The 22,353-nt window shown below is 44.2% G+C and overlaps 2 protein-coding genes across 9 annotated transcripts in view; both read right to left on the bottom strand.

Moving 5' to 3' along the window:
* The window catches only part of IRAK2 (interleukin 1 receptor associated kinase 2), a 30,687-nt gene extending 14,878 nt beyond the window's left edge, over positions 1-15,809 (bottom strand). For 2 of the 8 annotated variants that reach the window (XR_014005112.1, XM_081184105.1), the window contains exons 1-3: positions 15,390-15,801; positions 11,409-11,588; positions 1,715-1,822 (exon numbers count right to left, since the gene is read on the bottom strand). Coding sequence is in view for 7 of the 8 variants with exons in the window: in XM_081184105.1 (XP_081040231.1) it covers positions 1,715-1,822; positions 11,409-11,588; positions 15,390-15,612 (511 nt within the window). In the remaining variant the exon portion in view is untranslated. Of the gene's footprint in view, positions 1-1,714; positions 1,823-11,408; positions 11,589-15,389 lie in introns of all 8 variants that reach the window. The other 6 variants (XM_081184107.1, XM_081184108.1, XM_081184103.1 and 3 more) reach the window with 5 other exon arrangements.
* Positions 15,810-17,035: 1,226 nt separating this feature from the next.
* On the bottom strand, positions 17,036-21,434 carry VHL (von Hippel-Lindau tumor suppressor). Its single transcript, XM_081185271.1, has 3 exons — positions 21,033-21,434; positions 19,614-19,736; positions 17,036-18,983 (listed from the first exon to the last, which is right to left on the bottom strand). Exons 1-3 carry the CDS (start codon positions 21,244-21,246, stop codon positions 18,775-18,777), a joined length of 546 nt encoding a protein of 181 aa, XP_081041397.1. The 5' UTR covers positions 21,247-21,434; the 3' UTR covers positions 17,036-18,774.
* Positions 21,435-22,353: the final 919 nt, after the last annotated feature.

The following is a 22,353-nucleotide window of genomic DNA, read 5'->3' as shown; positions in this document are numbered from 1 at the left end:
GTCGAAAGAAATCCATTCCAGAAGACCATTTGACTTCCAAAACGTTAGCAAACCAAAGTGCAGCTTCTGATTGGCTGCAGGAAGCTCCTGCAGCCAATCGGAAGCTGCGGAAGCCCCATCGGAAATTTGGCTTCCAAAAATAGTTCGCAAACTGGAACAGCCACTTTGCAACGTTTGGGAGTCCAAACATTGGGGAACTAAGCTGTTAGACCTCCAAAGTACGACTGTATTACTATTATTTCTGCAATTAATCCAGAATGCGGCAGCTTGACTGGTGACTGGGAGTGGCCGCCGAGACCATATAACACCAGACCTGAGAGACGTGCATTAGCTCCCAGTACAGTTCTGAGCACAATTCAAAGTGTTGGTGCTGACCTTTAAAGCCCTAAACAGCCTCGGTCTTGTTTACCTGAAGGAGCATCTCCACCCCCATCATTCAGCCTGGACACTGAGGTCCAGCACCGAGGGCCTTCTGGAGGTTCCCTCACTGATCACCATTGTATGACATTTGTAAGGCACAGGGGAAGTTACAGGGAACCAGGCAGAGGGCCTTCTCAGTAGTGGTGCCTACCCTATGGAACGCCCTCCCATCAGATGTCAAGGAAATAAACAACTTACTTTTAAAAGACATCTGAAGGCAGCCTTGTTTAGGGAAGTTTTTAATGTTTAATGCTGTATTGTGTTTTTAATATTCGGTTGGAAGCCGCCCAGCGTGGGTGGAGAAACCGGGCCAGATGGGCGGGGCATAAATAATAAATTATTACTATTATTATTATTTTATAAAATTTATATACGGCTTGACTAAGTGGTTTACAAAAAAGATATAGTCAATTACGAATGGCACAAAGCTGTTTAGAGCATTGTCTAGTCAAATGTAAATTAACCACAGGGATGGGCAAACCTGTGATGCTCTACGTGTTGTCGGACTAAAAGTCCTGTCAGCCCAAACCACTGACGCTGCTGATGAGAGATGGAGTCCAATAACATCTGGAGGGCCACCTGCTTCCCACCGCTGTTTTAAATGGCTAAGTCTCTCCATAACTCATGAAAAGGTAAGGGCCTATTATTTTCCCAATGAGCACCCAAATATTTATTTCAGGAAATTTAAATATGCACGTGTCATTTATTTGATGAATCATACGCGGGAGGCAGAGGAAGACAGGAGTGCCTGGCGTGCTCTGGTCCATGGGGTCACGAAGAGTCGGACACAACTAAACGACTAAACAACAACACAATTATTTTGCCATTTAAACTCAGGTACTATGTGTAAGATGCAATAACCCTCCTTTGATGAAGGGAGAGGTTAGGTGCTACTATATTTAGGGATCTTGTACCTTCAACAGTCACATAGAAAAAAGAACTTTTGAGCCTTTCTCAGCTCTGCACCATCTGCTGAAATTCTCTTTTACACAACTATTAAATGACCAGGCTCAGTATTGCATCTGTAGAATTACTGCAGCACAGACAACTTTCTCACTTCTTCCAGCAGAATCAAAGGTTACGTAAATAGTCAGCTGCTGAGAATACTCAGAACTTTCTTGAAACTTTAGGGCATGACACATTTGGGAATTAAGTCATTGCATGCATGTGGTTAACACCAGTTGAGAACCACTTCCTTATACAACTTCACCGAAGTTTGAAAACATTTTTTGTTTTGTTTTCATCCCTGCCTGTATTGTACCTGAATTTGGCAGTGCTGGCATTTCTGTCTCACCTGCTGTGGCCTTATTTTTGTTCCCAGTTGGATGCAGGGATGCATTTTCCTGTTGAGGGGTCTCTAAAGGAGTCCTTGCAGAATCAGTAGGTAACGAAAGTGAGTTCCCTGTGAAAGCAGCATCAAAACACACGCGGAGTGAATATACCACACAGAGTTAAAGTAGCAGGATATGGATCAGACTTACATAGAGAAATGGAAATGTGACTCAGGCTGTGTTCGCGTTTTCAGATCCTGTGCACTTGCACATTTCCAGTGCTGTTTCTAATCCGTGTTCAAATGTCACCCAAAATGCATATGCATCCTGTACTTCCTTTTTATTTTATAAAATACTACTGTATAATGAGTTTTTTTCTCAAACCAGCTTGGAGTCCTTAAGTCAGGTTTCCTCAAGCTCGGCCCTCCAGATGTTTTGAGACTACAATTCCCATCATCCCTGACCACTGGTCTTGCTAGCTAGGGATCATGGGAATTGTAGGCCAAAAACATCTGGAGAGCTGAGGTTGAGGAAGCCTGCTAAGTGTTCCTACACATGGGGCAGCAGGGGAACACACAGAACTTGAGCTTTAAAGCGGTAATGTGAATATACCCTCAGGTGGGGTTCTCCACTCAGCCCAGAAATATTACCTCAGGTTAAGAACTTTGCTTCAGGATAAGAACAGAAATCGTGCAGCAGCGGCGCAGCGGCAGCAGGAGGCCCCATTAGCTAAAGTGGTGCTTCAGGTTAAGAACAGTTTCAGGTTAAGAACGGACCTCCAGACCGAATTAAGTTCTTAACCCAAGGTACCACTGTACATCCTTGACTGGGGGGGGAGGCGTAATCTTTCCAGCAACAAAATGCTGTAATTTAAATACAGATTCTTTTTAAGCACAACTGCTATTTTGGGAAAGACATTTGGATTCCCTGCAACGAACAGCAGCAGCACATTTACTGCACAAGAAACCATCTCATAAGGTGTTTTATGGCTGTGTCTAATGCTTTTATTGTTCTTTGCCAACTTTTAAATTAACTTTGTACTGTAGGTTATTGTTTCTACAGTTTGTCTGGGCTTTGTTTTTAATGCAAATTTCTTAGAAAAGCAGAGAAGAAGTAATTTACATTGATATATTTTTGAGGGGAGAAACAGCTTGAAGATTCCTTCGTTCCTCCTCCTTTCCTCCCCGCAGCAACCAAAGACCACGCTGGAAGAAAACTGGTCACCTGCCCTTCTGAGCATACTTTGGAAATTCCAGAATTACATCATAAAATCAACAACTTAAAAAAACACTGCATGTCAGGAGAGACGGAGAGAGAAAGAGAGAGAATGAGTGAGGGAAAATCACCATATATTGAATTCACTTAAATCCAGTAGAGATTTCTGACACTATCCTCAAGGCAAGGAAGCAATAAAAAGAGTCAAGCATAATTATCTATGATATGACAATGATCCAATGCACCTTGAAATCTTTCACCTGTACCAATTAGTTAATGCTTGCTTTGGATGACTAAGTGTAATCCTATACATCAGAGGTAGGAAACCTTTCCCAACCTGAGGGCTGCTTTCCCTTCTGGACAACCTGGCAGGGGCTACATTCCAGTAGTGGTCAGGGCCTGAGGTAAGAAGCTTATGTATGTATATTTGATCAAATTAACATAGGTCTTGGGGTTGTTTTGATGTTGAGGGTCCACACTGGTAATTTTATTACCACTAATAGGAGGAAGGGCATAACTATTTATTCTTACACACACATACAGTGGTACCTCGGGTTACATACGCTTCAGGTTACAGACTCCGCTAACTCAGAAATAGTACCTCGGGTTAAGAACTTTGCTTCAGGATGAGAACAGAAATTGTGCTCTGGCGGCGCAGTGGCAGCAGGAGGCCCCATTAGCTAAAGTGGTGCTTCAGGTTAAGAACGGACCTCCGGAACGAATTAAGTTCTTAACCCAAGGTACCACTGTATAGCCTGGTTCCCTCCAAATGTTTTGGACTATAACTCCCATAATCCTTGACCACTAGTCATGCTGGCTGGCACATCTGGAGGACACCAGGTTAGAGAAGGCGGATATAAAGGTGTACACACACACACAGGTATTTTTTGTGCAATGTTTATGCAATTCCCCCCCCCCCCAGCAGTCAAGATCTCACTCATCCAGCCTTTCTTCCCATCGGTACCACACTGGTTGGCCTAGGCATAAAGATATTCTAACAGAATTGCTAACAGAAGGAAGAAGGTATTGTTACAGACCTTTTAACCCCTGAACCAAGCAAACATTCAAATATAAGCCAGGCTGCCTTACTGATGAAGTAATTGCCTAGAGAGATGGCCATTAACAAAGTGAAGGGTGATGAGTCATTAAGAAACGCATTTGCAAAGCTAAGACTATGTGCCAGCCAGCAAACAGGTGGAGCAGAACACAATGCCAGTTTCTAGGAGGGAGTTTCAGGATTGCATTTGGGGATGATGTAAACTGAAAGGGGGGGGGGGAGAGTTGCAGTTTGCAAGTGGTGGCAGGCCGGAGAAAGCGGGAGTCAGAGCACAATGTAGGTTGACAGTTTGAATCCAAGGCTGCAGCTATGGGAGAAACCAAACCTGCTTGGAGTGTAATGCTTTGAACCCCTCCATTGTAGGCTCAGGTTGTAAATATGTGTAAGTCTCTGCTGTGCCTCATTGTCCAAAAGGAAACTCAGACCTTGGTGGGTAAAAAGCGCCTGAAACTCCCTGGAATCCCACACTGCTGTGGAGATTGGGGGTGGCATGTAACAGTATAGTATGCTGGTTTTGCCGCTTTCAAAAAAATCACGCATGAGCTCTGCTTTTCCTCCCTAGAAGTCTGCAGAGGTCCATAGCAGAGGTGCCTATGTTGAGTCAGTGGTGTAGCTAGCCGCTTGGGCCCCTGGGGCAGGGGCGTTCCCAGCGTTCTCCCCTCCCCCCCCACCCCCAGCTATGCCTCTGTTGAGTTGCACTGTAAGTCTCACAGAGATAGGGATGGGGCAGGATCAAACACAGACCAAGGACATTGGCAAAGCCTTACTTGGCCAAGTTGCTTATACAATTGATTTTTTGACTGAAGACTCAAAAAGACAGGGAAACAATCAAGAAAGAGAAATGTGAAATGAAGATCATAAACTGCAATTCTCATTAGAATTTGCTTTTAAAATATAATTTGTTATTTCGGATTAACACTGCCGAGCTTTTGTTTGCAGGATTGTGGCTTTATTATGAGTGATATTGATACATGTTTATCACTGGTAGGGAGGGTTTGAGTTTTGTCTCAGTTTTATAGTTATGAAAGATTCTCTGCTTTTCTTCTTTTTATTTATGTTAACACAATGTGTGTCTGCTATGTTTAGGGAACCTTCACAAAGTCATCTTAATTTTTTTTATACTAGGTCCTGCTGCTGTCAAATTGTAGCACAAGGAATGAACAGCAATCTCTCAAATTGTGAGGTTTGGCGTTGAGGGGAGTATCATGAACCGCTTATTTGTTCAGAGCATAATGAATTAGCTGTAAGGTATCAAAATGAATGTTTAACCAGTTTACATACTTTTACATACAGCTGGGAACAATTTTGTATGGGAGTTCCATTCCTGGCCCCTGCGTGCATCAGTGGAGAATGCATAAGCCCACCTTGCCCCCATTCTGCCCTGTTACAGTCAATTAAAAAATATTTTGAATATAAAAATACCGGTAATTTATAATAATTTATTATTAATACCCCACTCATCCGGCTGGGTTTCCCCAGCCACTCTGGGCGGCTCCCAACCGAAAATTAAAAACACAATGCAGCATTAAACAATAAAAACTTGCCTAAACAGGGCTGTCTTCAGAGGTCTTTTAAAAGTAAGATAGTTGCTTATTGCCTTGACATCTGATGGGAGGGCATTCCACAGGGTGTTCCTCATCATATAATGAAAAATAATGATTGCTGTTATGTATGTAGGTGTCAGGAGTCCAGTTCCTGGCTTAATAACACAGTAAGCGTAGGTAATTAAAAAGGAATATTTATTGCAAAAACAGATAGCTCTGGACGGCTCTGGACAAAACCGCCTACATTATCACTCAAGATGACCCTTCAGAAGACTCCTTCCGGTTCCTACAGAATATATTGAACCATCGCCCCTTACGTCTCTTGTTTTGCTACCTGTCGAACAGCCCTCCCATTCAATGACTTTTAGGAGAGACTGGATCAGCTCCAACCTCTTCCAGTTCTGACAGACTGCTTCCATCTCTGTTCACGCCTGTTTGACTTCCTGAGAGCTTTGGCTGTGTTCCAGCCCGCTCTCAGTCATTCCCTTGGTAACTGGCATTCCAAAGTCCGGGAGAGTCTGCGCTGACCACTGTTCAGCCTGTGTCAATTCTAACCCTCTCTGTTCTGCAGCCGGCTGTAAAGTTCCACTAGGAGCTGGCTCATTCCTGACACCAGGCATTGTAGGCCGGAGCCAGATTGTATGCATGACATTGCAGACCTCTTGGGTCATGCATGAACCTGCCTACACTTCAATTGCCATGGACACTGTACTTTACAACATAAGCAAAAACGTATACATCACTCTTTGCCGTTATTGTTGATGCTTTTTTTTAAAAAAAGGGACAATATTTTAATAAACTGGACTTTAACAGTATCTCTCCTGAAGCCAGAGGTTTAAGACTACTGAGGCACTTGCAGTCATAAAAGATAATGAGGATCAGTACAACCCTGTGTTTGCTTTCAACATTTTCCTAATTAAGGTACACATCAGGAGCACACGGACTCAGCTGAACTGAGTTGATTCAATCCTTTCAGCTGGATCCAAATAAATTTCCCTTGAGGAAAGCAAAGAGGAACAGCAAATATAATTCTTTGGCCGGTGTCTCCGATATTTTTGCAGAGGCCAGCTAGTCCCTCTGCTAAGGCCTTCTTTGTGTGCCCCAAGCCAACACAACAACATTGGTGCAGCTATTGACATCTTTAATGAAGTGCTGCATTCCTTGTAGTGAACTTTAAAAAATCTGGAGAAGAAAGAAACCCCAGGCTGCTAAAGGAATATGAAACCTGGTTGAATAGATCCTCTCCACTATATGCCAAAAATGTTTAGAAGTATAGATGCATGTAAAAAGCAGGAAAAGCTGGTTATTTTTCTCGAAGAGGTAAAGTGGCATGCTTTATATGCTAAGAGTACTCAGAAACATTGTTCACGTTTTCTAGGAGTGAATCAGCGTGAATTACAACAGATAATAGAATTCTTTTTCTGTGCATCAGGGATGAGTGTGCACAGAGAGCAATTTGATTTGGAAAAGTAACTGGAGCAATTAAATTCTCAGCATGGGCTGTCAAATCACTGCAATGGTCACATTGGTTGGCCTGTTTAAGGCCTGGGCAATAACGAGTTTCCATTTTTTTAAACGTCAGTTTAAAACTAAAAATAGTTGCGATTTAAATATGCAGTCTCATTTGCACCCTGGCACCTCAGAGTTAGCATGATCAATGAAGCTACTGTTAATGAAGCTTCTTATTTTGTACTCCTAGGTGGATTCCGCAAAAACAGTGGATCAAGACTGGCAGTGGGAAACCCAGTATGGCCCACTAAGCCATTTTCATCAGTCCACAATACAGTACTTGTTCCACACCCAACATCCCACGAGTTCCAGACTGTGCTTTGCCAAGGGAGGCTTGCTGTCACCTGGCACAGGCTTTGCTACAGAATTCCCCTTGGGGAATTCCAAAATGCAGCCAATCTCAGAAAACACCAGAGCTGCAAGGGGAGCTTGAAGTCAGTGCCTATCAACTGATCGGTGGTAACTTCAAGCACCACTTGACTGGACTTGGATTCTCCTTCCTAGCATGGCTTGCTAGAGTGGGTCACCTGACACCCTAATGACATTAGGTGGCTGATAGGTAGATGAGCCCCACCCACCCACCAAAACAGGCAGCCGAGGGTGGGGGATTCCAGAACCGGCTCAATGGAACCCTAAGTACAACCAGGGCCTTCAAGGTTAGTTGTACAGTGGTACCTCAGGTTACATACGTTTCCGCTTACAGACTTCGCTAACCCAGAAATAGTACCTCGGGTTAAGAACTTTGCTTCAGGATGAGAACAGAAATCGTGCTCCAGTGGCATGGCGGCAGCAGGAGGCCCCATTAGCTAAAGTGGTGCTTCAGGTTAAGAACAGTTTCAGGTTAAGAACAGACCTCCAGAACGAATTAAGTACTTAACCCGAGGTACCACTGTACAACTAACCCAAATCCTATTCTGCTCAGAGGTTAGCCCAACCAAATTCAACAGAACTCACTCCCAGGGAAGTGCATACAGGTCTACAGTGTTATTCTGGATGTAACCCAGAATCCAATCCCAACAGTGTGGACAAATGTTCTAGAAAATACCACATACAACAAAACAGCATATACGTCCTGGGGAATACTCTAGTAGCATATTGCGTAGTGTGTGTGTGTGTGTGTGTGTGTGTGTGTGTGTGTGTGTGTTTTGTTCAATGGGTATGTGCTGGGTGCATGTCTGTTGTGCTAACTGGCTCCCACTGTGGGTGGGCATCATGTGGGTGACATAGATGCCCCTGTCCCTGACTTATGGAATTTGGCGGTGTATCTAGAGATGCGGAGGGCATACCCAGAATTGTTAAGCCATTTTGCATTTTCTTGTAGGGTGTTTTTCCTTTCTGCACTTGGTCTCAGCAAGTACAGGATAGGGCAGCCATTCCACTGGGATAATAGCAATGTATCTCCCTGCCCTCAAAGGTGGATCTAGGGGAGTGTGACTGGTTTGGTTGCACTGGATGCTGAGCTTCTTGGACACTGCAACTGTGAAGTCCAATGGAAGGTAAGAGGAAGGGGGGAGCCAGATTTCAGCATCACACAGGGTGCCACTGAAATCTGAAACTGCCCTCCCCCTATAATCGATGTACGTATAAGATTTTTCTGTCAGCCTGATGACACCCTTTTTTTCTTCTTTCACCACCAGAAAGCAATGCTCTGCTGGCATGCTGGAAGTAATCTAATTGGGGGATTCTAGATTTTGCAACGAAGAACAGCAGCATAATAGGCAAGTCATGAGTCACCACCATCCATTCTTCCTCTAGCTGCTAGTGTCTCACATTAGCATTGAAGGCACACTGCCATATTGTCTAATCATGTTTTGAAACAATTTTGAACCCAGTAGATGACAGATTTTTTTTAATGAAAAGACTGAAAACATCCCAGCATGTTTCCTGTTTAATTTTTGAAATTTATCACTATGGGCATTTCTACATGAATGCAATATTTTCCTAGTACAGTGTGTGCGTGTGTATCAAAGTTTACAGGAAATTTAAATCAGATGTACCCAATTTGCATCACTCTCAATGGCCACATTCACATTATTTTTCATTCAAAAAAGGACAATGCAGAGGAATTCGTATATGCTACGATGAGCTCAAATAAAAAATGGTGTTAACAGAAAATGAGTTAAAGCAAAAGCTGGTCTAAAATATTTTAAACAGAAAATTATTTTCTGTGGTTAGCATGGCAATGCAGCCCTCTTCTTTCCCCTTTCAAAGAAGGGCTACTTCCCCTTCTTAACCAATGTGCAGGTGTGAAAGCAGTGAAGGGGGGGATTTATATCAGTAAACCATATTTCTATGTACAAAAAAATAGTATTCAGCATTCACTGAAATACGGATACTGTAATTGTGTGTGTGTGGCAGGGGGAGTTCCACAAGGTAAGGTTTCCACAGAGAAGGCTCATAGTCTGGCTTAGCTTCACAGGAACTGTGGTTAGTTTAAAATCACATTTGGAGGTGTACACTCTCCTCTGGTGTACAAAAGAGGAGTGGGGAGGGGGGCAGCCTGAAGCATTTTGCGGTTCATGCTCATAATGGGAAACCACAGTTCCTGTTACATCTGACCCCAACCCTGGTGCCTATACAGACATACCTAGAAACAATGGTTCTTGTACCCTGGGTATTTTCCCCTGCTTTTCCATACTATAAAGAGCGTAGGGGAGCCAACAGTAAAACAACAAATTACAATATAATGAAAACAAATGGATCAACAAACAGAAAAAAGGAACAGATAAAGTAAAGCAACCAACTTAACTAAAACTGCCAACCAACAACAGGGGAAAGCAATCAACCTGACAAACCAAAGGTCTGCCTAAAGAAAACAATATTTGTCATCAGGTGGCGCTGTGGGTAAAACCTCAGTGCCTAGGGCTTGCCGATCGCATGGTCGGCGGTTCGAATCCCCGCGGCGGGGTGAGCTCCTGTCTTTCGGTCCCAGCTCCTGCCCACCTAGCAGTTCGAAACCACTCTTAAGTGCAAGTAGATAAATAGGTACCGCTTTATAGCGGGAAGGTAAACGGCATTTCCGTGTGCTGTGCTGGTGCTGGCTCGCCAGAGCAGCTTCGTCACGCTGGCCACGTGACCCAGAAGTGTCTCCGGACAGCACTGGCCCCCGGCCTCTTAAGTGAGATGGGCGCACAACCCTAGAGTCGGACATGACTGGCCCGTACGGGCAGGGGTACCTTTACCTTTAAGAGGGGCTATAAAAGGCCACGCTAGGAAGGTATGAATAATAAACAAACTCAATACAGCAAAAAACATTGCAGTGTATCCTCAATCTCCAACAGAACTGTTACTGTTCAGGATTTGAGGCAGCTACATATTCTTCAAGGATACCATACAAACTACAATCAGCCCAATTCATTTTCCGCTTCCAAGCCTTCTATCTTGTTTTTCCAACTAAAACATAACATTCCACAGACCACAGCATGCTCAGTCTTCACAGGGCTGGTTTTTTTTGTTTGTTTTTTTGGAGTACATGCCCCGTTTTGTTTTGTTGTTTTTTTAAAATGTTTCATACTTTGGCATATCATGAGCTTCACATAAGCATACAAACATCTTCCACTTGTTTCTCAGTCATCTGGTTTTAGCTCCAAACCTGTCGACACATAACCTCCCGAGTTTGCTATTAGAGAGAAGTAGTGAAACCCCTAACAAAATATTGCTTGGATTTTTATTTCTGGCAACTGGTATTCAGAAGCGTTACTGTCTCCAACCATCATGGCTTTTGACAGCCATCTCCTCCATTAATTTTTCTAATCTTCTAAAGCCATCTAGGTAAGTGGCCATCACTGCGCCATAGGGGAACAAGTTCAAAAGTTTAACTATACAGTGGTACCTCGGGTTAAGTACTTAATTTGTTATGGAGGTCCGTTCTTAACCTGAAACTGTTCTTAACCTGAAGCACCACTTTAGCTAATGGGGCCTCCTGCTGCCGCCGCGCTGCTGGAGCACGATTTCTGTTCTCATCCTGAAGCAAAGTTCTTAACCCGAGGTAGTATTTCTGGATTAGTGGAGTCTGTAACCTGAAGCGTATGTAATATGAAGCGTATGTAACCCGAGGTACCACTGTACACTGTGTGAACTGATTCTTCCAACATTCAGCTTCACTCATTTCCTGCTCCTCCCCCTCCCCTTTCCTTTGCATGGCCTCCAGCATATGTACATTTCCTCTTTTCTGTTTGTAGTCCCCTAGTTCTTTGCTTTCAGGGTTCACCTAAGCAGGCTCCCTTTTTGCTTAGTGACCCAATTCTGGCTGCTAAACCAGCAGCCCCTGCTGGAACGGAGTTCAGCTCTAGAAGGAACGACAATGGCAACGGGCGTTGACGAACAAGCTTTTCACTAAATTGTTATAAGCAACTGCTAGGTAGTTCCAGAGAAAGAAGTCCAGCTACTCACAGTTTGCAATTACTTGTGCTGCCCGATAGAGCTGAAGTTCCTGCAGAAGCTCAAACAACTGCTGGACGGTTGCGAGTCTCACTCCCCACCACCACATCAGCTCTCTTGTTACACTGATTCCTGCCTTCTCCATGCACTTGATTTTCCTCAGCTCGGTCTGGTCAGTTATCACATGGGATGCTAAAAGAAAACCAGGCAGATTTGGTTCAGAAGTAAAATCCAAGGCATCACAAGTGTAGCTTAAGGAGAAACACACATTCCCTTTCATACGAATTTGGCACCCATTTTTTTTCTTTTCTTCTGTAATTAGGGCAGGGTTGCCATATGTCCAACAACTTTTCTGTCTGGATTTTCACTGTTTGAAACATGGCAACCCTAAATTTGAGAGATACAGTGGTACCTAGGGTTAAGTACTTAATTTGTTCCGGAGGTCCGTACTTAATCTGAAACTGTTCTTAACCTGAAGCACCACTTTAGCTAATGGGGCCTCCCGCTGCCGCCGCACTGCCAGAGCTCGATTTCTGTTCTCATCCTGAAGCAAAGTTCTTAACCTGAGGTAATATTTCTGGGTTAGCAGAGTCTGTAACCTGAAGCATCTGTAACCTGAAGCGTATGTAACCCGAGGAACCACTGTATTTGTACATGTGCAAACCAAGCATTTATCTTTCGCATCATTAATCCCTCAAGGAATGTAGTCCAGCAACCCCCACCTCTTGACTCATATTGCACAGTGAATGAAAAGGAAAGTCTCAAACACATCCTGCTGCTCTATATACAAGGCAGCTTCATTCTTTACGAGGAAGAACAGAAATGTGATAACCCAGGCAAAAATGTTGGCAGCAAAAGGATTCTTAGGTTTATTCTAATCGGGAGTCCACTACCTTAAATTTCTGTAAAAGGCACCAAACCTGGTGATAGAGATGGACAGAATTAACATGAGAGTCCTGCACTATAAACAGTAGCAAGCCTAGGTGTTTCTATGACAATGCCTCAAGGCTGCAATCTTTGGATGACGTACTACTTCCGAAGCTTCAGAATAAACAGTGTGGGACAAGCAGTTGTAGGATTGCAGGTTTTTGCATCAGAAGCTAGACAGAGGTACTTTTTATGTGAATATTGAATTTTTAATTGGTGTAACCCAGACTTAGTGACCTTAGGGTGCAGGGTAGGCAATTAGGCAATCAACCAACCAATCATATTCAGCCACTGTTTTGTTGTCCCAGGCTAGATTCCCCCTGGCATGGGATCACAATACAAGATTTTCTGTGCAGTGTAGCTTGCAAGGACTAATCATTCAGTGCATTAGGAAAGTACTCCATGACACTGTCAGGTATGCTTTTACAGGTATCTGCATTTTTCTTCCCAAACAGCTAACAGTAGCTGCGGGGAAGAGAAAGATTACCAAAAAAATGCATTAAACCTCTTCCACAAAATATACTGCACTTATGTAAAAACCCACATGAGATCTAACCTCCCTGGCTTTTCACACTCGGGATGTATAATGTTATGAAGCTGTGGGTTCAAGACACCCTAAATTCCAGATCAAGTTAGTGTTGGAATTTAATTAAGGTGTGCTAGATTTTAATTAAGGCTTCCATGTAAAACTGTGGGTCAGACTACCAAGTGCCAGAATATAAATTGGACCTGCGTGCATTAGTGTTTATTAAGAAATATGTGCTGGAGTCTAGACACTTCTAATCCTTCTAATTCAGTTTAGGCAAACTGCTTAAACTGTGCATCTTTTAACTATTTAATCCTAGGCAAACAACATGTGTAAAAGCTAATTTCCTTTGAGATAATAGCCTGGGGGTAATGAGCCATCTAGCACATCAAAGGTGTGGGGCCTCTCCCTGTATTACAAAAAACTAGAGGTTAGGTTAGCAAAGGGTTTAGACAATAAACCTGAGTTATGCAATGAAGTTAGTAAGCAATGGGATGGGGGGGGGCAAAGGCAGAGGAATGGTTGGTGACGAAAGCTGTTGTGGCTATGGAAGAAGCCCAAACCTCTTGGAATGTGAATACTCTGTGCTCCCTCCATCTAGACTCAGGTTGTATATAGGTGCAAATAAACCATGTATCATAAAGACACCACAGTCTCCGCTGTGCCTCATTTCCAAAAGAAAGCACAGACCCTAGCAAGTGTGCCTGGTACCCCGGAATCTCACACTGCTCAGAAATTGGGGCGGCAAATAACAATATTTTTTGGACCCAACTTATTTATGTGATTATAAGTTTTTTTAATGGGTTTTAACACTGTGTTTTAATCGCTGTAACCTGCCCCAGGACCTTGGGGTGCAGGACATGTGATAAATAATATAGTTTAGCCAGAGCAGGCTGTCAGCATTAGATTACATCAGTGCTCCTTCGCAATATTGCACAACAGTGTCAAGGGTCTCTCGAGTTCTGCATCACACTTCCTTTGATGGTCAGCCAGACACTTCCCGGAAGCCCATAAAAAGGACTTACGGTCACAGCTCTCACATTGTTACTCCCCAGCAGCTGGTGTTCAGAGACTTTATTCTACCTGTACTGGACACCACTGTGTCTAATATTTTAAAGGTGTAATAGTCTTGGGGCAAAAGATCCATATATTTACTTATGTGTTGTGGAAAGAAGCAGTATTTTCTCTCATCTGTCCTGAATCTACTGCCTATAATTTCCATTGGATGACCCTGAGTTTCTAGTCTTAGGAGAGTGGGATGAGGAAACTGTGGCTCAGTCAACAGAGCATAAGACTCATTGTTGTGGGTTTAAGCCTCACATTGGGCAAAAGATTCCTGCATTGCAGGGGGTTGGACTAGATGACCCTCATGGTCCCTTCCAACTCTACAGTTCTATGAAGCTGTGTCTGTATCCATCTTTTCCACACCAATATCCCTTCCTCCACAGCCAGGCAGAAAAAGTGGCTTCACACCAAGTCGGCCCATCACTCCATCTAGCCCAGTGCCATCTATCCGTCACACCAGTCAGTATATACTGACTGACAGCTCTCCAGGATTCCAGGCAAGACAGAACCTTTCCCAGCTCTACCTGGAGATGCCAGGGATTGGGAAGTACTAAAACACAGGACACTGACCACCAATAGGTGCTGTTTAGCAGTAATGTTCAGGTGCAGGGCAAGAGCAGTAAGAATTGCATACAGAGGGCAGGAACAGAGCATGGAAGGACTTGACAAGTTGGATATAGCTTTAAAAATGCTTCAGATGAATTATTTTGCCAGAAGATGTTTTAACAGTGCTTTCAAGTTATATTTTAAATGGATGTACTTCTTTGAAAAAATTGTTTTATCAGTCGCCTCGTAATCTGCTCTGATGCTTTGGAAAGCTAACTCAACCAATGTCTATCCTAACGTTTGATTACAGAGTTTAATGTGACAGTGCACAGTTGAATCCATAAATCTGGGGCCTGTATGATGTGTGGAGTTCTCAAGTGCCGGACATAAGTGCTTCAGTGAAGTATGAAGGGCTGCCACAGGTCCCCCTATTGGCAAGCGCTGTCCTTTCACCTTCCATATGACAAGTGCAGGTGTCCCTATGTTTTAGCTGAACCCTGAATCAACTATCCCTGGGACCCTTTTTTATCCAAGAAGCAACAAGTTTCATAGCACCGGTAGAGTTCACAAGCCTTGAATCAGACCCAGCAGCTTGTGAACTCTACCGGTGCTATCAAAGCTGTGGCTTTTGGGAGGAGAAGGGTCCCTGGGATAGAGTTGATTCAGGGTTCAGCTAAAACATAGGGACACCTGTGCTTGTCATAGATCTAACCGTCTATCTATCTCCTTAAAACCAGCACTCCCTCCACCACCGGGGGCTCGGGGTGTGATCCCCCCCACTGCTCTTACTGGGCCACATCCCTGAACTCGCTCCCGCCGATGGGAGCTGAAGTCCCACAAAATCCGACAGGCCAAAAAAGTTGCCCTGGGACCCCCAAACCCGGCGCTGCTGCTCCCCCACCCGCCAGGCGACGAGATCCCGGGCTCACCAAAGCGCATCCAGTCGTAGTCGTTGAGGCAGTCCATCTTCTGGCAGAAATCCTCCAGCACCCAGGCGGGCATGCTGTGGATGTAAGGAGACTGCGCAGCAGAAGTGCCCAAGGAAAGCGGCGTCGAGGGATATTGCGGCGGCGGCTGCCGCTGCTGCAGGGCCATGTCTTTCTCCTGCTGTGTCACAGCCGCGGGAATTCCCCTCTCTTCTCCTTTGGCCATGGACGGCTGTCCACCCAAAGGCCTGAAGGAGGAAGGAAATGGGTTTCTTTTTTCTCCTTGACTCCAGCCAGCAAGCCTGGTCTCCTCCCCGTCTGAAGGAGCCACTCCTCGCTTCACAAAACTTGTCAGCGGCTTTATTTTTGTCTGTCAGACTCCGCCCTGTCCTGCCCCGTTTCCCGACGCCGGGGAGTTCTCTCAATGACGCCAGGGCGAGACTGGCTCGCCTCCCTTCTTCGAGGGCTGCGCGCTTGTTCCCACTTTGCGCTCCCGCGGCCGGACTCTTTATGAACCAGCTCGCACCTGATTTTCCCCAGCCGATCGGTGCGCAGCAGTAAAAAAAAACAAGGGAACGGGCTGATCTAGCTGGAGCCTCGACTTCCCTGGCTTCAGGGCATGTGTGGTTTTTAAAAAGGAAAGGTTAATAAATAAAATAAATAGGGAAGGAAGGAGGTGCACGATTGTGAATAGACGAGCAAATTACAGTATTCTGGCGAAAAACTTAGCTCCCGGAAACAATCAACTGGTTGTGAGTTGAAGGAGTTAGGATGGGGAGCTAGGATGGGCGAATCTTGAACTTGGCTGGGGAAACCCAGCCGGACGGATGGGGTATATTATTATTATTATTATTATTATTATTATTATTATTATTATTATTATTATTAGCGTCTAAACTGAAGTGTGCAATCTTTTCATTTCTTTTTTTAAACATAAAATGGGGAAAATATAGGAGAGAAAACAGCAGTGACTAGTCGATTGAATTGTGGAGAAGGAAAACTATGCAAGTAACATTCCGCCCAACTTTTCAGCAAGAAGCAGCAAAAGGGTGGCACCAGAAAGGCGAGAGAAAAAATAGAAAAAGAAGCAGCTGCTAGGAAAACAATTTAGACTGCAGCCCTCTCTACATTGCTAGAGCAGGCCTCATTCAACCCAATGGGGTTTACTTCTGCATAGGCATGCATAGGATTGCGCTGTTATTGTAGCAAGCCCCCTTTTTTTTTACAATATGAAGCCCATCATTAGATGCAATGGTCAAAACAAACATATAAACAGAGGAACACAAATTAAAAGGTATGGTATTAGAATGAAGAAGTCTTGTCCTAAGATGTTCACCTATCCATTCTGGTGTATTCAGGACTAGTCCCAATACATTTTGTTTACTCGGCTGAAGGACAAGATGGCAACCTTGCACCCCATCCCTTTCCATGTACCAGTCAACCTGATTTGTAATTTAATCTTCACCACAAGTGACAGGCCACTATCCTCCACTACAGCTGAGGACAGCAGGTTAGCTTGGTTAGGATGCATGTGGTACATATAGCTCTGCCCGCTGACACCTCTGTGCCATTCCTCTGCTTCTGCTGCCTGAGGCAGCCGCCCCACTGTCTAATGGTAGTAAAGAATGGGGGAAATAATAGTGCTGCAATTAAGGGAAAAAACCGCTTTAATGCCTCATAGGTTAAAAAATAATAATACATGAAATGGCATTGTATGGAATGCTGAGCAATAGCTGAATACATATTAAAAGCAATGTTTAAATATCAAAATTGCAATTCTAATAATCTGGTCTGGGCAGCTGATCTTCTCACTAGGTATTTATCAGAAACAAAGAACCATATAAATCTAACAATGCTCCAAATGTGCCCCAGCATGTTCAAAAATTCAGATACAAAACTGACAGCTTAGCTACTGCAATCTATCTTACATGGAATTCACAGACTTTCTTCTTCATTTTGCCATTTTTGATTCTTCCTTTAGACCTGGAAGAACACACAGAATCCCACAAAGAATCCCAGGAACTGTAGGTCTGTTAAGGATGCTGGGAACTGTAGCTCTGTGAAGGGTAAACCTTTCTCTTCCCTCCTCTTGCAGAACTCCTAAGGGAAAGTTCTGGTTGTGTGCACATATTTGTCTGGCAACATCAAAAGTACAGATTTATCATATATACAGAAATCTCTCAAGCTTTAACTTTTTAGAAAGAAATTTACAAAGTATACAAAAAATTAGTACACAGCTACATCACAAACCAGTGACTTTACAAAAGGTAACAATTTACAACACATTCAATACACCGTAATGTCTTCAACAAGTTCATTTCACAGTAGTCCTATTAAGATACTTGGAAATAACTGTACAAGATCAACTGGTAAAAATGTTGGGTTGACACCCAAAACCAACAATTTTTAATAGTTGCAAACACAGGATATTGGAAAATAGGAAAATAGTGTTCCACTGATCATCTGTGTAGCTCAAAGCAAAAATAGGTTCTAAAGTAGTCAGCTTCATAACTGTTGCCTCAAAATTTTGCAGATAATTTTTAAGAAGGCAATATATAGCTTGGGGAGTGTTTTTTTAAAAAAAAGAGTAGCAAAGAATGAGTTTGATGGACTTCTAAGCAACAGCATATTCTTTTCATACTCACAAAATTCACCTTCAATGTGATAGCAACCTTTGACTGAGGGTGAAACTGTGATCTGAGAAAAAACTTTGTCTGCACCACAGAGCTGCCAGGCTCTTTCTCTAGCTGAAGTGGGAACAGTAGTAGCTCCCATCACACCAAAATTCCCATAACTGCATAGTCAAACATAGGGCAAATGTGTGACAGAGTGCAGTTCCTGCACATTGGAAGTATGTTGGTCCACCATAGGAAATAATGACCTGTAGGAAACCGCTGGCACAAGAAAAAGTAAATCAAGAGAGTTCTAATTTACAGTATTCAATCTGAATTATTGGGGGGACGGGACCAAATTGCAGTTTAAAGATAATTTATCATTTGGTATGATAATTAAATTAAAGTTGCCCAAATTCCAAAGACCACACATACAGGGTGTTTTCTAAACACATATATAATAAAATGATATTTTAAATAAGTGGAAAATCACATGAAACGGCTTTTGCCAATCTAATCTTCTATCAACTGACATATGTGTTTGTATTTGGTCTAATGTAAAATACAATTTGTATAGGTTTTCCCAGGACAGGATTTCGTTGAGTATTTTCAGCTGCAGCATTCTACCACTCTGCCTCATTGTCCCATGGCTTTGTCTCTAAGTTATGAAGTTACAAGTTCTAAACCAAAGCAATGTCTGCTTCCTAAAACACTATGGAATGTAAATGTCTTTTCAGTTCGTACAGCAGTTAATGCCTCTTATACCCAACAATTTATTAGTAAGAGTAGTTTTCCACTGATGACCCTCCAACTCTATTCCTTAGCCTATCATTTGTTTCCAGAGAAAGCCGCTGAAGATCCTTCCTAATATCTGGATGATCTTCTAAATCTTCATATAGTGACCGAACAATGTCTAATTTCCTGTAGTCCACTGGTTTTACTAAAGCACGGACAACTTGGAGACATCTTTCCTTCAGAGTGTACACTGCAGAGAGATGGTAAAGTGAGATTTTAAATGTCATGCTGAAGATATTGAGGCATGGATCACAAATACTGGAATACCATGTTTTGCTAATCAGTAAGAAAAAGAAATACAATTCATGTTTTTCTTAATCTGATAGACCAGAGATGGGAAACTGTGGCCCTACAGATGTCACTGGACTACAACTCCCATCCTCACTGGCCATGCCAGCTGGGGCTAATGGTAACTGTACTCCAATAACATCTGGAAGACCTACTCCTGTACTATACAAACATGAAGCATTATGAAGGCACAGGATGAGAAACTATACAAGTAACCTTTAATAGCAGCAACTGGAATACACTGTTTGAGAAACATCACTTTTTAATTTCTGAAATGCCCCATTACTGGCTTTTCTTATGGTTAAGATCAAATGATTTAAAATTATTTGTAACCGGACAGAATTGGGAGTATTTTAAATGAACCTTGGGTAGGTGGGAAGGACTGTTTTGAGGGTGTCACACTGCTACAAATAAAAATAATCAGACATTTTACTTGATTACTATTTAGTCAAACGGGAATCTGACTATAATTGCACAACATTATTCACGGTGTAAAGAGATAAAGACATTAGTATTATAATTGGATTTTTACCTGGTAGTGTAATATTTGCAAATACAGGCTGTCCATTCATATTGCGGGTAGCCACAAACAGCTCTGCTTGGTTGACAAGAAGACTATCGTCTGTCCCAGCATCTCTGAACAGCCAAAGATGTTCTAGAAAACAAATCACAAATGAAGTTAGGTCATAAGATCATAAAAAGAGCCCTGCTGGATCAGGCCCAAGGCCCATCTAGTCCAGCATTCTGTTCTCACAGTGCCCAACCAGATGCCCACGAGAAGCCAGAAAAGAAGGGCAGTACAGAAATTTAATAAACAAATTTTAAAAACAAACAAATAAGCAGGATCTAAGCTCAACAGCTCAGCAATGTTTACAGACTGATTCCAAATGGTATGCAACTACTGATGAGTCAAATGTGGTTCACTGAAACTTATGTCTGTATATGAAAGTTGCAAAAAGAATGCAGAAAAGGCTATACAGTACTGGGTTTAAAGAAAAACAAATGAGCAGCTGCACAGGGATACAGTATTCCTATCAATAAATATAACAACAACAACAATTTATATCCCATCTGACTGGGTTGTCCGAGTCACTGTGGTCAGCTTCCAACCTAATATAAAAGCACAACTAAACACCAAGCATTAAAAACTTCCCCATACAGGGCTGCCTTCAGATGCCTAAGGAAGGCCATATAATTGTTTATCTCTTTGACATATGAAGGGAATTGGTTCCACAGGGCGACTGTGACTACCAAAAAGGCCTTTTGCGTGGTTCTCTGTAACTTCACTTCTCGCATTGCGGGAACTGTCAGAAGGCCCTTGGAGCTGGACCTCAGTGTCTGGGATGGACATGGGGTTGCAGACGCTCCTTAAGGGATCCAGGGGTTGAGGCCGTTCAGGGCCTTAAAGGTCAACAACACCAACACTTTGAATTGTGCTCGGAAATGTACAGTACTGGGAGCCAATGCAGGCTCGCAGTCCCCAATCTGGCGGCCGCATCCTGGATCAGTTGGAAGGTGCCGAATCCCCTTCACAGCTGCTCCCACCACTTTCCTGGGGCCGAAAGGAGGTCTTCAGAGATCCACCCAGCTGCGCTCCTCTGCACACAGGAGCGGCCATCCCAGCCACTGCCTTCGAGGCAGTCCAGGCCTCCTTCTCCAGAGGCAACGTGGCCAAACCACCCCACTCTGGTGTCCCCCCAATTCCTGCACCCGCCGCCCCACTTTCTAACCCTACCCCGGGCCCTTCCGCTCCCGGCTTCTCGCACGGCCGAGGCCCTTCTAACGTCTGAGGGAAGAGGGAGCAGAAGCCCGGCTGCAGGCGCAGGTTTCGCTGGAAGGTTCGTGCCAGGAAGCGCCACCTGTTGAATATCTGCCTGCCTAACCTTCAGGCAGCGGCGATGCTTTCCTGAGCTGCCCCCGTCGCCCTTCTTCTCCGCGTCATAATACCCACCCAGGTAGCTGTGCATCCGTCGGCCCGTGCCGGGCTTCAGGCTCGGATAGGAGCGCGGCTTCCCCTCGAAGTCCAGCCAGACGGGGCTGACCAGGCGGGGGCTGCGGTTACAGAAAATGACCTGGCAAGGTTCCCGAGTGTTTACCGAGCGCAGGCGCCCCAAGGCCTCTCCTGCCCCTCTCTCCTCGTCCTCCTCCCCGGGTTTCTGCGGCATTCTGGCGACTCGGAACCACACGAAACAGCACCTCCGCCGCGCAGCCCAAGTGAAGCGGAGGCCTACCACGCCGGGCCTAGACGTGCACAAGCAGCCATTGCTTTGTAGAGGCTGAGGGGGGGGGGACCAGAGCAACACTACGCATGCGCACCCTCAGCGGCCATTGTTTTGTGGGGGAGCCAGAGAGGCAGGCGCCGCCGCCGCCGCCGCCGCTCACTTCCTCTGGGCGCCTGCGCAGTTCGGCGTTTCGTTTGTTTAGGGGAAGGGTCTCTGTTGCGCCCTTAGCTTCATGCCAAGCCAGTTTATGATATGGTCATTTTATAATTAGCCATTTTGAAAATGGTAAATTGAAGTTTATCTTTCTTTTTTTGCGGGGGCTGGGGTGGGGTAAAAGTTCCATTAAAACCGATGAGGGAGGGGAAGGGATCGGAGTGGGATGTTAACCTCAGGAAACAGAGTAGACTGGGGAAATTAGAGTTTCCTCAATGAGTTGCTCTATATAATATGTGTGCGTGTCAAAAGCAGAACGTGGATATGCAAATACGGCTGCAGACGCATTGTATGACCTCTTTTCGAGAAGTACAACAATCCATTGGTTTCGAGCACATAGTGATGGTTTCCCTTTTAGCTAAGGAGATTTGTATGACGATATTGGCAGCGTCCTTACAGTGCTGCCCTATAAATCTCCATTAAATTCAATAGTGCTTACTCCCAGGTCAGTGAGTATAGCCCAGTATCCCACTTACCACAGCAGTCAACAACATGCTCCAACAAGGATGCTGCCAACTGTTAACGGAAAAATCCGAGGGCTCCCTTGGACAAAAACAAAGACACCAACCAGGATAACTTGGAGCAAAACAGCAGCCTGTAGGCTTGGCCTTTATTGAACTGTTGCAACAGGGTGTTCCCCTCACTTGCAGGAGAGAGGAAAGACCCAGAAAGATGGTGTGCAAGACCTTCTAAAAACTTTTGAAATTCCCATCCTCTAGGTCAAGCCCACCCCCAGAAACATCATGCATACATTACAGAAGGGGTTGACATCATGCATACATTACAGAAAGGAGGGGTTGAGGGAGGAGTTGTGGTAACCTGAGTGTCCTGTCACCT

This window comes from Podarcis bocagei (assembly GCF_964188305.1).
Source record: "Podarcis bocagei genome assembly, chromosome: 2".
In the NCBI taxonomy this organism is placed as follows: Eukaryota; Metazoa; Chordata; class Lepidosauria; order Squamata; family Lacertidae; genus Podarcis; species Podarcis bocagei.
This window is presented reverse-complemented; position numbering and strand designations above follow the sequence as displayed.